The 14486-nt window shown below is 53.4% G+C and overlaps 5 protein-coding genes across 5 annotated transcripts; 3 read left to right on the forward strand and 2 right to left on the reverse strand.

Annotated features, from left to right (window-relative positions):
- Window positions 1-124: 124 nt before the first annotated feature.
- Window positions 125-4133, reverse strand: BO82DRAFT_422314 (DNA-dependent ATPase RAD26; the record flags this gene model as incomplete). Its single annotated transcript, XM_025640200.1, has 3 exons — window positions 125-3720; window positions 3786-3859; window positions 3924-4133. The coding sequence occupies 3 exons, from the start codon at window positions 4131-4133 to the stop codon at window positions 276-278; spliced, it is 3729 nt and encodes a 1242-aa protein (XP_025495708.1). The 3' UTR covers window positions 125-275.
- Window positions 4134-5010: 877 nt separating this feature from the next.
- Window positions 5011-5815, forward strand: BO82DRAFT_398387 (nicotinamidase; the record flags this gene model as incomplete). Its single annotated transcript, XM_025639028.1, has 2 exons — window positions 5011-5061; window positions 5159-5815. 2 exons carry the CDS (start codon window positions 5011-5013, stop codon window positions 5813-5815), a joined length of 708 nt encoding a protein of 235 aa, XP_025495709.1.
- Window positions 5816-6785: 970 nt separating this feature from the next.
- On the forward strand, window positions 6786-8307 carry BO82DRAFT_301862 (GIG1 family protein). The gene is made up of 4 exons (XM_025632100.1): window positions 6786-7243; window positions 7359-7541; window positions 7640-7824; window positions 7898-8307. Exons 1-4 carry the CDS (start codon window positions 6925-6927, stop codon window positions 8033-8035), a joined length of 825 nt encoding a protein of 274 aa, XP_025495710.1. The 5' UTR covers window positions 6786-6924; the 3' UTR covers window positions 8036-8307.
- On the reverse strand, window positions 8297-11799 carry BO82DRAFT_162255 (mannose-ethanolamine phosphotransferase GPI13). Its single transcript, XM_025630263.1, has one exon. The coding sequence runs from the start codon at window positions 11471-11473 to the stop codon at window positions 8558-8560; it is 2916 nt and encodes a 971-aa protein (XP_025495711.1). The 5' UTR covers window positions 11474-11799; the 3' UTR covers window positions 8297-8557.
- Window positions 11800-12888: 1089 nt separating this feature from the next.
- Window positions 12889-14283, forward strand: BO82DRAFT_327114 (isopenicillin N synthase family dioxygenase; the record flags this gene model as incomplete). Its single annotated transcript, XM_025632945.1, has 6 exons — window positions 12889-13041; window positions 13094-13201; window positions 13254-13679; window positions 13758-13894; window positions 13947-14118; window positions 14172-14283. The coding sequence occupies 6 exons, from the start codon at window positions 12889-12891 to the stop codon at window positions 14238-14240; spliced, it is 1065 nt and encodes a 354-aa protein (XP_025495712.1). The 3' UTR covers window positions 14241-14283.
- Between the last annotated feature and the right edge of the window lie 203 nt (window positions 14284-14486).

The raw sequence follows: 14486 nt of genomic DNA on the forward strand, positions 1-14486 counted from the left end.
GACTAGACTCGCGAGCCGACCTTTGCAGGCTTAGACGTTTGCAGTGTGGTGTAGGTGGTGTAGAACAGTCACCAGACCCAATGGAAGGCCTCAGGAAAGGGTAATGTTAATCTTTCATTAAATCACTGTCTGAAGCCAGTATTTTTCATATCAGAAAAGACAAGAGAACTTGCAAATCTTCCTATAGGAGCCATCTTTTCCCAAGGATCTATTCATACATCTAATCATGAACACATGCCGGTGGATCGAAAACCGCTAAACAAGCACATTAGAAATTATCGTTTCTGAGCATACTCCGGCTTCAGCGTCCACTTGCCGCGTCGGCTGCGGCCCCCCTTCTCCAGAACCGCAATGGTGTTGAGCATCTCCTTGAACTCGGCGGTCTTTTGCGGCGTCGTGCAATGGTGGTTGAACTGGTCGATCAGCATCTGCGTGTAGACCGAGCCGCCATGGGCCGTGATGAAGTCGCGCAGCAGGGTGATGAAGTCGATTCCACTCGGCGCCGCCCGCGACGACGATGTCAACGGAGCCGGGCTGTTCGTGTTGCTGCGCGAAGCGGGGGAAGATCTCTGCGAGGCAGCACCGCCGGCAGAAGAGGAAAGGTTGGCAAGGATGCTGGCGGACGAGGGGCCGGCGCCCGCCCGTCTCGCGCTACTGCCGCCGCCGCCGCCGCCTCTCGCGAAGGGGGAGGATATTCGCTCTTCGGGTCGGCCGGCCACGCCGAACTGGCCGGTCCAGGTGGGTGTGCCGATGGGGACGGACCTCGCGGCTTCCCCGGCCCGCCGGAGCTCTTCCGCTGCTTCGGCGGCCACGCGCTTGGCTTCGGCCTCGATGATCTTGGGATCGGCCCGGACGACGCGCTTACCGTTCAGGATCTGGTCGTGCTCCAGCGCTGAGTGCACGCCGGAGCGTGCGAAGATCTTCTCCATGATGCGCGCTTCTTGGTTTGCATTACCGGGGCCGCTGCCGACGGTGGGCTCGGATTCGCTTTGTTGTTGTTGCTGCTGCTGTTCCTGTTCGCCTTGGTATTCTTCGATTGATGCAACGCCCGCCGCTTTGCGGATGTCCCTCTTCTCGTCTTCGACGTCTGCGGGGGTTGCAGCGGCCGAGGCTGTGGGTTTGGAGACATTGTTGTTGTCGCCGTTCTTGAAGGTCGTGGCTGCAGTGTCTTTGAAGATCTTACTGGTCTCGGTGGCCCCTTGGTTATCCTCGCCAAGGGAGAAGAGATCGTGCAAGTCGCTCATCTGGAATGTCTGCCGTTGATTGGGGTCTTTCAGGATCTTGTTGGTGAGGAACTGCTTGAAGATCTGACGATGGTAGATCTTTTCCTCAATGGTCCCGGCCGTCATCAGTCGATAGATCGTGACGTCCCGCTTCTGCCCCAGTCTCCACGCCCGCTCGCGGGCTTGCATATCTGTAGACGGGTTCCAGTCCGGATCGTAGATGATGACGCGATCCGCACCGGTGAGGTTCACACCCAGTCCGCCAACCTTGGTCGTAAGCAGGAACACGTGAAGGTCTGGGTCGTTGTTGAACTCATCGACCATCGTCTGCCGATGCTGGATTGGGGTGGTGCCATCCATTCGGCGGTAATTGAATCCAGACATCGCCCGCACGAACTTTTCCAAGATGTCTAACATGATTCGATGTTGGCAGAAGAGTAGAGTCTTGTGTCCAGTGTCCTTCCATAGTTCAAGCAGTGATTTGACGACCTGCATCTTGCCAGATCTGCTGCCGCTTCCGTAATCCTTTGCAGAGGACTGGAGTTTGTGACTTGGTAGGTCGGGGTGGTTGCAGATCTTTCGCAAGATGTCAACTCCGTAGAGGACTTGTCGGCGTTTGTTGAGGATACCTTGCATCTCGGATGAGCTAAGGAATGCCTCGTATGCCTCTCGTTGCACCTTGGTCAGTTTACAGAAGAGAACCTGCTCGCTCTTCTTGGGAAGGTCTGAAGCCACGTCTATCTTGAAGCGCTGCAGGAGGTAGGGACTGATTGCGTCTTTCAGAGTCTCAGCACACTTGACGGCGGTCTGAACTTGCAGATTCGAAGCGTTTGCATAGCCACCTTGACGGATCGGGAACTCGAATTGATTGCGAAAGTTCACCAGAGTCCCCAGTCGCATCGGGAAGACAAAGTCGAATAACGACCAGAGCTCTGTCAGGTTATTCTGCATGGGGGTTCCTGAAAGAATGATCCGATGCGGCGTCCGAAGCTCTTTGCAGTGGATTGTGATCGAGGTATTCGGGTTGCGGATCTTGTGGCCTTCATCCAAAACAGCGCAACCCCACTCAATTGGGATCGCAAGAGAGGCATAGGTCTGTAGACCCGAGTAGGTCGTCACTAGCACATGTCCTTCTTCGACCACGCGCTTAACGACTCTGCGCGCCGCTTTCAATCCATTAGGCATACGGCGAGAAGTGGCAGCATTCCAGGCCTGGGACAGTAATGCGTCCTCCCTGCTACTTTCACTTCGAAGGTTGACCATCCCACTGCCAGAGGTGTGTAAGATGGAAACGCGAAGAGGGGGCCACCAGCGGTGGAATTCATTCACCCATTGCTTCATGACTGTTGCGGGGCACACGATGACCACAGGCCGAGTGAGCTGTTTGCTGTAATGCAGACCAGCGATGAACGCAATGACCTGGATGGTCTTGCCCAGACCCATCTCATCACCGATGATACCACCGACCTGCTGCTGTTGCAACTCCCACAGCCACTGTACTCCAGTCTTTTGATAGTCAAACAACAAGGCATGGATATCGCCAGGTATACGATATCCGTTGTCAAAATGCATATCTGGGACAGTTGGGTGAGGTTTGAACCACTCGTCCTGTTCCGTATCTTCGTCTAGAATCGGATCTTCATTCATGGCCACATCGCCATCTTCTCCTGAATGCTGGGTCTTACGCGCACGGTCTCTTGCTGCACTCCTGCGACTGATCCACGATTGCAGTCTTGTTTGATACACTGTCTCGTTGCCATCGTCCAGCCCGGTGAAGTCTTCCATCTCGTCAGAAGACGTCTTACTTTTCTTCTTCTGGGACGCTGCTCGCTCCGACTGCCCTTCCGGAGCCCAGTCCTTTTCAAAGTCGAGCGGTGACTCTTCACCTTCCGACGCTACATAGTTGGAGTCATCATCTTTCTCAGACCGAGTGCCATCGGGAGCTTCTGAGCTATAGCCCAACTCCTCCTTTTTCTCAGGAATCTTCTTAGAGGGCTGCGCATGCCCCAGCTTTCGACGTTTTACACCTCGAGTGTCCGCAGACAGATCCGTGCTGTCAGGGCCACTGGACACATCGAAATCAAACCCCGGTTGCACAAGGTTTCGATGCGAGACTGCCGATCGAGCCTTGAAGCGCTCCAGGGCCTCTGCCTCATCATGCTCATCCTCGGCGTCGATAAGAGCATCCTGCAGGCTAGCAAGCGGACCATGGTCCGGGCCATGGCTCATGTTCATGAACGGGGTGATCTTCCCCGTACGAATGAGGTAGTCCCTCCGAGACTCGTTTGGCAGGCGTCCGATTCTCGAAGCCTCACCACCGCCCTCTTGCTCCCGGCTTCTGTCGACTATGCGTTGCTGGATATCCACCAGGTCATTGGCCAACGCCGTGTTGCGCGACTCGAGGGTCTGGAGTTCATTCTGCGCGCGCACCCTCGCGGCGGTCCCGATGGGCTGGGAAAGCCGCTGGTGGAGTTTCAGGATCTGTGACTCGACCTTCCTGCGAAAAGAACAGTGAGCGCCGCTCTATGGAGCATAGCACGGAGGGGGCCGGAGCTATCATACTGTTTCTCGCGGGTAGTCCGCTCCAGTCTCTTGTTGTCGCGCTCATCGGCCTGTTCCAGGAGCAGCTTGTCTGCCTGCGAGCGTGGTTAGTAACTCATCCGTCCAGAGGTGTATCGCATGTGGGGCCATGCTACTTGCCTGGCGGGCGATATCTCTCTCCAGATCATCCTGGTCACGGACGTCGGCCTGCAGCTCTTTCAAGCGGCTCGCCTCGTTGATCGCCACCGAGGGTCCGGACGACTGTGCAGATGTGGCAGCTGCATCAGACGACTCCGTTGACTCTTGTTTTACAGGGTATCGCGCACTCAAACCTTCCGCCTCGTGCTTGATATTTGTTTCGTCATCCATGATTGGATAGGCGTTTAATCATATCCCTTGAGACCCAGGTTGGCTGCTTTTCCTTGCGCGGTTACACCTTATATGAGAAGAGCGTATCTAGCGGCCTTGAAGTAGCCTTGAAAGTACAGGCCAGGGATCCGATTCAAGCTGATGGTGGAGCCTTCAGGTGGGTTGCTGTAGAGCAACACACTGCGAGCGATGACCTAGGCGGTGATCATGAGTGCCTGAGATCTCAGGTGACGATTGCCTAGAAGCTTGGATCTGATCACGTGCCTCTTGCCTGTGCAGTACGTCATTTCCCTACAGACGTGGTGCTTGTAGCACAGCAGAGAATGCAAGTACGCAAGTATCTAAGATCATAAGAAACATGTCTATAAGTCGTTCCCTGTTCAACTGTGCCTACAAGATTGCACGAGAACAGTCACCGATCGACTAGCGGGTCGCCTGCATCTGCTGTGTAATCATGCTCATCCAGCTGCAGCTATCCTTATAGTGCCAGCGATAGCGAAAAGGACTTTTTGCATACGGAGTATTGTTTCAGAATCCATGAACGACATCTTATTCTGGCTGTGAAAGCTCGGTTCCACAGCTGATAGCGGTCGGACCAAGCAACATGAGATTAGTTCCAGCGACCGCTTGCGCGTCCATCTATCTCCCTTGAACTAAGATAACATAGCGGGGAACTTTGACACTATCGAACGATTGATCCCCTCAATTAGGGGCGGCCTTCCTACAGTCACACATACACGTATAGGATCCTATAGTCTAAGCAACTCATGCGACGATCCACACCATAAAAGCCCTCACCTGAGCAAGAACCAGTGGCAAGCAACACACACAATCCCCATATCACTAAGATTTAACGATCGCAAAAATCCTCTCTACGATGAAAGCAGCACTAGTGGTTGTCGACATGCAGGAGGATTTTTGTCCTCCCGTACGTTTCTTCCTCCTTCAAAAAACCCCCGAATCCAATCTACGAAAACACAAAATAACTCCAACTAACCACTTACCACTCCCGGGGAAAAAAACAGAACGGCTCCCTAGCCGTCGAAGGCGCGCGCGACCTCGCCCCAACCATCAACACGCTCCTCGCGCACCGGGGCTTCAGCTTCCGCGTCTCCTCGCAAGACTACCACCCGGTGGACCACATCTCCTTCGCCCCGAACCACCCGGCGCCCAACAACATCCCCTTCGAGTGTACCATCACGCTGACCAACCCGGCGCCGGGCAAGCACACCGACACCAAACCGCAGCGGCTGTGGCCGGTGCACTGCGTCGCGGACACGCCGGGCGCGGCGCTGATCCCGGAGCTCGACGCGGCACGCATCGACCTGTTCGTCAAGAAGGGGCTGGACGCCCGCGTGGAGATGTACTCGGTGTTCGCGGATGCGTTCGGCAACCGCAACAGCCTCGAGCGGAACCGGCGCTCGGTGGATTGTGATCTCGAGGCCGAGCTGCGGGCGCGGGGCGTGACGGCGGTGTTCTCGGTGGGGGTCGCGGGCGATTACTGCGTCAAGTGCACGGCGATCGATGCGGCGAGGGCCGGGTTTCGGAGTTATTTCGTGGAGGATGCGACGCGGTGCGTGGATCCGGGGGAAGGGTGGGAGGAGGCGCGGCGGGAGTTGAGGGAGGCCGGGGTCGTGATTGTGAGGTCGGATGGGCCGGAGATTGCGGGGTTGGTTGAGTGATTCGAGGAGTCTCTGTTTGTATGCCACGGGGGGCAGGGGTGTTTAGGGGTAGCTTAATGGAGGTGCGTTGGTTGGGAAGGTGGATGGTTGGATTCGTGTCTGGGCTGGGCGCTAAAAGAGCCCCCGAATGCTTGGGATTGTCTCGCCAAGTAAAAACTGTTATTTTGTGGGGAACAACTCACTTGGCACGTCACTTCTACCACTAGAATACCATTTGAGGGGGTTTACTATACTATATTCACGATAATCATTGAAGATGGCCAAGTTGAGGTCAGCTCCGTCATACGGGTTGGATGCTGTGTGAGAGAATGTCCAGACCCAATCACCCAATTCTCGTACTGCTATCACATACGGTGGTCCTGTACAGTGAGTACAGTACATGCCTGATGACAGCCTCTATACTCCGGATGCGGGCGATGATCTTCACGGCCCGGGGGAAAGGGGTCTCCGACTTGACCCAGAACCATCAACCAGAGATTTTGAGGGAGCCGTCACTGCAGGTTCCTATTGTCAAGCCAGATATATGCTATGGAGATATGGGACCCAAGTGGCACAGTATACAACTTTCACACTCTAAGCTGGACAGTAGACAAAATCACTCATGAAAAAAAGCAACCCACACTACCTACTACCCCTAACAAAGGATGTGACAATCCACTCTATCGGTAGAGACAATATCGACGCCTCATTCAGGAATGCACAGGGACTCGGCGTCTGCCTTATTGACTGCCTCACCTACCTATAATTATCATCACTGGCAGTTGCACTCTCTCCTTTCTCGGCCCTGCACATCCATGCCTTCTCCAATGATCGCCATTAGTTGCCACTTCCGGACCCGCCGCAATGCCCATTGGGGTCATACCAACAGGGTCAGAATAAGGTTGACAGTGAAAGCTACGGGGGGAAACCTGCACCTACACCTGTTAAATGACACTCCCTCCTCCCTTCGCCCTCTTTCCCTTCTCACTTACCTGTCAAAGCTGTATACACCTCAGCAGCTCCTTTTATCGTGCCCAGAATCCTTCCCTTATTCTCATTTCGAGACCTTCATCCCCAACAAAACATCCTCACCCTGCACCCCTCCACTTTACCTTAATTCAGAAGAGAAGATGTCACCCACGACAGTCGCAGCAATGCCGACAACAACGGCCTTCTCCCCGCGACAGAGACAGGGATACCTGACCGAGAAAGGCCCACTAGCCACCGTGACCGACTCCCACACACCAACCATCCCCAAGCACAACACCCCCAAAGAAGAACAACAAGAAATATCCCTACCCTACTGGCTCATGAACATCCCCGCCTCCCAATGGACCCCCACCTGCCCCAGCTACCTCCGCGACATCTCCCAGAAGAACATCGACATCCTCTCGACCCCAGACCACCTCTACCAAAGACAAGGGTGGGACCTCGTCACAGAGCTCGTCCGTATGTGCGTTGCGTTGCGTTGCGTATCCGTTTATCTTATATAGCGGAAGCTGTTTGCGTCACAGACCCAGTCGCTAACCGAGATCCCTGGTGATGGTTGTTGGTGGTTGAGCAGGCACGAACCGAATCGACCGCTTCCAGCGCCTCCCCAGCGATCTGCGCCGGTACCTGGAGTACAAGGAGCGGATCATCGCCGAGCACGGGTCGATCATGCGCTTCGTCGTGAAGGAGCGCTTGCGGTGGGGGGAAGGCCTGCAGAGTGATTTGCGGGCCAAGGGGAGGCCGTTTGAGTTCGATGGTTTGTCGGCCTGCCTCCCTCATTCTAACAACAAAGAACCCCCCCCCCCCGTCCCCCCGGGTTAAAAGGTATAAGCTAATCCCCCGTCCAAAATATAGAGGACCTCCGCATCTTATACAACGACTGGCCGTACGGCCTCGAGCCGGAAATCGTGCACCTCGTGGTGTGGACCAAATTCCCGCTGGAGGAGGATCCGGTCGTCGATGATCTGACGCCGCGCGCGCGCCGCGAGATCGACGGGTTCGTGAGGCGGACGTTCCATGCGCGCATGGCGCCGGAGCAGGTAATTTTCTGTTCCAAAGGATCTGAGTCCGTGGAGAAGTGCGGGCGTGGCTGATTATGGGGTGATTCCACAGGTGATCTGGTTCCGGAACTGGCGGTCACTCAAGTCGGTCCATGCCGTCGAGCATTTCCATGTCATGCTGCATCGGCCCCCGCCCGCGTTTTTGGAGGAGATTACCCGCGGCGATTGTCCGGCGCACGTGATCGGGTAGCTGGCTGCTTGGTTGCGACCTGGGGGTCTCCGAAGCGGATTGAATGGGATCTTGGTGTGGTCTAACATAGACTTGCTAAGGAGGTTGTTTGATGTTGGAAGATGATTTGCTCGTGCCGCGATCATATAGGGCTATTTTTTTTCCAGCTTTGATATTCTACATGTGTGCAATTTGTTATGGGCTTATCGCACTACAGCCATAGAATGACTAGCACACTCAAGAACTATACTACTAATATCGGGGACACTGCTGCTAGATCACCCATCTTGAACAAAGAAAGTATTGAATTGATTTTGATGATTATCATGGTATATACCGCAAATTCTATCAGTGGGCTGGGCAGCGCCACCGCCTGCCAAGCGCTGGAGGGAAGTTTTGCAAGTTCAAATGTACTTTACAAGCTCCGCTGATACTTGTCATATCCAAGCTTCAAGAAAGTAATAGGAATAGACAGTCAGAGCTGAAACAAGGGAAGAAGAATGGCCCCAAGGTGGGCGAGTTGACCGGTAGAGGCCAAACACTCTACCACCCAAAGATGTCGCCAACGCTGAGTATGCTCCACCGCACACCGGCCACGGAGAACAAGATAAGGACAATGTCGACGACACCCAGTACAGCGGCGCCCATCATGAAGCGGGGGCTGAAGATCCGGTACAACATGAGGTGACGGCGCAGATGGCCGGCCCACATCGTGGTTGCCACGTTGATGGTGGCGAAATACAAGATGTAGGTGCTCGCCGCTTGGATGGCGTCGGAGAGGATGCGGATCGCCGGGTTGCTCGCCTTGCTTGTCGACGTGGCTTCCTCGCTGAGTTGCAGAGGCCGCTTCCACAGGACGGTCAGGGGAACGGCGACCGCGGTGAGGATTTGGGGACCGAAGGTGTTGAGAACGACGAGGACCGGAGACCAAGGGTATTGCACCGAGGACAGAGGAATGAAAGCAGACTCCCACTGGATGCTGCTCAACGTGGCTTGGTGGCCCGTCTTGAAATAGTAGAACGAGCCCAGAACCGCCAAGATGATTGGTCCGATCGACGAATTGCTAGTCACCAGGCCGTTGGTGTCAAGAATTTCGAGCAAGGAGAGGATCTGCCAGAGCAGCAGCCCCATCGCTCCCTGGCCCATGGGCTTCTGCATAAGGATAATGCCAAGGCAGAAGTTGACGACCAATAGGAAGTACCGCGTTCCATAGACGTTGCCGAAACCCAAGATTGTGACGGTCGTTCTCCCTGCCGACGAGAACGAGGATGTCTTACCCTTGGCTTCAGGATCGTTGTTGCCCTGGCTGACATTGATGCTGATGCACGGCTTGGTGTAGATGAAAGCTGTCGTGCCTGCAACAAAAGCCAGAGCTAGGACAAGCTGAGCCAGGAAGACCCGGCTTGACTTCAATGTCTCCTTGCTGACCGGCAGCCACTCACCATCGTCAGCACCCTCGAGCGCCCAGAAGACAGCAACCAAGAATAGCCCCAGTCGGAACGCAGACCCGATCCAAAGAGGGGCGGCGCCTTGATACGATTTCGAACCTGCGTAAAAGGACTTTACAACGGTCGGGAGTACAAAGGCCAAGATCAGGGGAATGATGAGCTGCCAAGGGGCGGAGGTCGAAGATGTTGCCGACGAGTAGTAAGTCGAGCGACAAAATGGCATTTGCTCTTCGCGACACAGGCGAGACATAGATGCCACTCTTCCCAAGATGACGAAGAGAATGGAATGATAGACACCTAGAACCCTGTCCGCCGTCAACTTCTGGCGCATCGAAGATACACCAGCAAGAACGCCAAAGGTCGAAAGGAAGAACAAGAGTATTTCATCTTCCCAGATAGTGTAAGAATTAGAAGCAAAACCGACAGACTGTGCAACGGTGAAGACGATAGCAAGCCAACCCCACAATGTCTTAGGTAGAGGCACTGTTAGTTGCCTGGGGCTGGAGAACAAAGACCATGAAGCACTGAGGATCCCTCCTGTGGCTGCGAATAAGACTGATTCTTCGATCAGCGGGCTAGCCCCCACACCTATCAGCACAAGCAAAGCGCCAGTGATAGCACCCACACCAGTGCCTGCTCCAACAGACCTAAGCAGAGCGTTATTGAGCTCTGTCTGCCCCGTCCTGATACCACGTGCATAAAACACCAGCAAAACAATTGCAGCAAGCAGAATAGCGATACCCTGGGCCATACTCCACTCGTCAAATTTGGCCCATAGACTGCGACAGACCTGGAGGGTGTTCCGCTGGTAGTGCCTATACGAGTCGTAGACCGGTCGCAACGTAGAGGGATTGGATTTGCCCACCCAGGGGATGTTCTGCCAGTCGTTCTCTGCTGCATTCCACAGCTCAATTGACTGAAGGCTATTTCCTTCTTCCGCCCCGCGTACCGATGCATACTCTTGCTGATAGCGTTTGATCTGAGCCGAAGCTAGACGGTTCACAGTCACTAGGTTCTTCCAGTTGTTGCCATTAGGCCCGACGAATGCTTCCTCAATTGGCGAACCAAGATTGTTGAAAGGGACGGGTATGCCGAGAAGAAGAGACAGCGTGGGCACAAGATCAACCTGCGGAATAAAGCGGTTGCTGGCCTGCGCGGGCGGCTTGGCATTCTCTTCGCTGGTCCGCCCAAATATGCCCTTCTTCGAATACATCCACAATGCGGCATTTACTTCATCATCCGACTCGCCGCCGTGGTCGCCCTTGGAATCCATGCCGTGGTCGCCCATGACTACCAGAAGCGTTTTGTCGTCCAGCTTTGCCATCACATTGCGGATCAGTTTGTCCATTTGTTGAAGCTTCGCGGCCATTGCTGGGTGGTTGGGTCCGTAGCGGTGGCCCGCATGGTCGACTCCGAGATAATGCCCGAAGACAACGTCCCACTTGGTGGCATTAGCAGGATGTAGAAGGGGAATGAGATGCTCCGTCACGCCGTTGTCAACAGTGTGCAGGTCCCAAACATTGAATGAATCATAAGGGCGTGTCAGATTCGCATCGAAGTAGTCGGGGAAGAGTGACTGCCACGTATCATCACCCAAATGAACCAGAGTCTTCCCGGCCGCGCGAAACTGAGCAACAATGTTATCCTCGTCAATGGCTGTTCCGGCAAAGTTGGAGCCAGCATCAACAAAAGTCGGCAGTGTTCCGGTTGTCAGTCCTTTCAGCCGCTGTAGCGTGGTTGTTGGCGGGTCAGCGATGAACGGAAGCAAAAAGGCGTTGTCCGGTGTGTTCACAGCTGTCTCGTAGAGGACGGGGATGTTATTATAAAATAGGGGGACTGATCCCGCGTCCACATCCGAGGTAAAGGGAACCGTGAAATCATATCTCAGGGCATCGATGATGAGAACGACGGCCTTGTCAAATGACTTCTTATGCCAACACCCGTCATTTTTCTTGACACTTGTATCGGCTAACGGAAGCACATCGCATGAAGACTTGTTTTCCAGGACCATTCTAGTCAACAAGAACCCTTTGGTGAAGAAGAATATCCCCACGACATGCAGAAACCTATTGGTGGACGAGCATGAGCGGCGCGATTTCGCTAATTGTCAGGGAGATTGAGTCTGAAAGGTGTGGCTTACAAGAACCACACAAGCACTCCGAGAAGACCCAAGTGTTTCAATTTGAAGTCCCCTTCCAAGCCATTCAAAAAATTTTGCGCATTGTTGTTGGATACTTTGGGCACAGGTGTTTTGCGATCAGTGCGATCTGAGGCTCGCCCTGGGGAGCTTGTAAGAGGGGACGTTGCATTCTCCACATGGTGGCTCTCATGGCGAGAGCCTGCGTCGGTTGAGGACAGCATCACAGGATGCGATGCTTAGCTGTGATGGGGTGGGTGAGTGACAAACGTGGAGCCGAAGAGCGGGGTGTGTGGCATTAGAACAGGGAGGTCAATGGCTCCTAAAACAAGGATCTGGTTAGCTTTCTTTGGAGAGTTCTGCGTTGGGAAGCTTCAAAAGATCTTCAAGACTAACAAGAACTCATTGACACAAATAGGAGGTGATTGCTGTTCCTATTTTTTTTTTCTCGCGATTGCGCTTCTCCCTGTCGCTTGACACTTCGACGAACGGATTGGGAGGGGGGGAGCTCAGTACGGCGCGAGCATGGTTCGCGCAGTACGAATCGATCCGGTCAAGGTGATGGAGCTCTCAGGGGCGAAAATCGCGCAGTTGAGGAGAAGGAACGAAGCATTGGGTAAGGGAAAGAATCCAGTGGACTCGATGCGCAACCCCCGTGACGTCGGGAAATCGGCGCTTTCGCTTTCGGCATCCCCTCCTTTCCTCCAATATTTCCGCCTTCATTGGCCGGAGCGGCTCGGAACATTCAAAGAACCCTGTGCGGTAGAAAGCGGGTCTGCCACTCGCCCACCGCACCACGCCCGTTTCGGCCATCCTGTTATTCCGCGCAATATTTCCCCCATGTTGTGAATGCACGCGGAGCATACATAGGCCCAATATGCAACTCAACTTAGGCTGGTGGATCAGCTATCCTGTAGCTGATGTACAATTACAACGCAACATTCAGAGAGCAAAATGTCACCGAGCGCTGATCCATGTAACTTACAGATATCGTGTCAACTTTGGTTCTAGTTCTTAAAATGTATATTTGCAGTACCATTGTCACGGGCAAGTCAAGACATTCCAGGATGTTATCTCCATTTTTTGGCGCCAATCTCATGTCATCTTATCGTCTATCAGTAGTTATTGTACAACCAATATCTTAGTAGTCTTAATCGAACTGCCCGCGAGGCTTATCGGACTGACACCCCTCGTGTAACTATTTGACCCCTCATTCTCCGCACGGTACATAGTCTGTGACTTCCTCTTCAATCGAATATGCAAGCTTCCATTATTCACAATAGGACAATATGTCGCTTCCAGAGTCTTCAGTCAGGGGAGACTTCAGCAGGGTTCCAGTCATTGATTTGACCAATCTGCGCAGTCCCCAGCTTGATGAGCGACGAGCGCTAGCAAGAGAAATCTATGATGCCTGTATGCAAGTTGGGTTCTTCTATATCACGGTCGGATAGCTCAACATCTGCCAGTGTGATGACGACTAACATAGACCGACAGAATCATGGAATTCCCCAAGCGACTATCTCAGCACTTCATGAAGCAGCATGCCAGTTCTTCGCTCTCCCAGACGACCGGAAATCACAATATTCCATAGCCAATTCCAAGGTCACTCTGACTGGAACTCTCTGTGTCGATTTAATTCTGACATATGGGCCAGAAATTTCGCGGCTTCATGCCTCTGTATGCTGAGCAGATGACTGGACTCGAGCTTCAACAGCCAGACCCTGACAATGCCAGCACACCTGGAGCGTATTCGGAATCCTTTGATATGGGCTATGAGCTTGCAGCAGATCCTCAAAGAGAACCGCACGATTCGCTTCCATCTGATGACTTTGGTCTCTATGGCGACAACCAGTGGCCCTCTGAGGACGAATTGCCTCGTTTTCGACGGACTTACATCGAATACTTCGCAGAGGCATTAACTCTATGTCGTTCCTTGATGCGAATCTTTGCTTTGGCACTCGACTTGCCAGAAGAGTTCTTCGACCCGATGATGGAGTACCCAGGCGCAACATCCAGAATGTTACACTATCCTTCACAATCGGCAAATGATACGTCCAGGATCGGTTTGGGCGCTCATACGGTGAGTTCATGGTTCTCCTGATTGATATGAATCTGCATCTTGCTCCGTGCCTTCCAGAAACCCTGATCGATAATGCAGGACTATGAGTGCATCACCATTCTTTCCCAGGACAAAGTGCCAGCCCTGCAAGTGCGTAACTCTAGCGAAGAGTGGATCACTGTTCAGCCCCTTCCAAACACGCTGGTGGTTAACATTGCGGATTGTTTGTCCATGTGGTAAAATTGAAGATCGCAATTGCGAGGGAAGATAGTAGCTGAGAATAAGCAGGACAAACCGAAAGTTTAAATCGACTGTACACCGGGTCATCAATATCACTGGGGAAGAACGATATACGATCCCCTTTTTCTTTGGAGTGGACTATAACACCACGGTATCAGTTTTGCCCAGCTGCATATCAGAAGACAGCCCAGCATGTCATCAGCCTTTCAAGGCGGGAGAGGTAAGTGATATTCCAATGGCAATTTGGGTTCTGCCACTGACATGGTTCCAAAGTGGGTGCGCCGTCAATTGGCAGCCACGTATGTTGGATACGGTCAACGGCCGCCGGTCGAACAACGTTGACCCTGAACATAAGCAACGAAATCGGGTAATGCGCATCTTTCACCAACTACTGTATCATGATTGCTTTGTGCTGTTCAATGCTTTTCTTTGTAATACGCGAGATTGTCAAAATATGACAATTGTCGACCTTACTATGTGGTCAGTCTCCAGCGATGGTGAATCACTGTATAAGCAGTGGAAGCGCCCTAAGGTGACCGTCTAGAGAAGTTAATACATTACTTAGTCTGTATTGATTATTTGAGGTAC

Source organism: Aspergillus uvarum (assembly GCF_003184745.1).
Source record: "Aspergillus uvarum CBS 121591 unplaced genomic scaffold BO82scaffold_6, whole genome shotgun sequence".
NCBI lineage: Eukaryota > Fungi > Ascomycota > Eurotiomycetes > Eurotiales > Aspergillaceae > Aspergillus > Aspergillus uvarum.

Bases quoted from the DNA above. Each gene is read 5' to 3' on its own strand.
- BO82DRAFT_301862 (XM_025632100.1), top strand. From the start codon at position 6,925: ATGTCACCCACGACAGTCGCAGCAATGCCGACAACAACGGCCTTCTCC. The intron at 7,244-7,358 runs GTATGTGCGTTG...GTGGTTGAGCAG, and splicing joins CCTCGTCACAGAGCTCGTCC to GCACGAACCGAATCGACCGC. The intron at 7,542-7,639 runs GTTTGTCGGCCT...TCCAAAATATAG, and splicing joins GAGGCCGTTTGAGTTCGATG to AGGACCTCCGCATCTTATAC.
- BO82DRAFT_162255 (XM_025630263.1), bottom strand. From the start codon at position 11,473: ATGGTCCTGGAAAACAAGTCTTCATGCGATGTGCTTCCGTTAGCCGAT.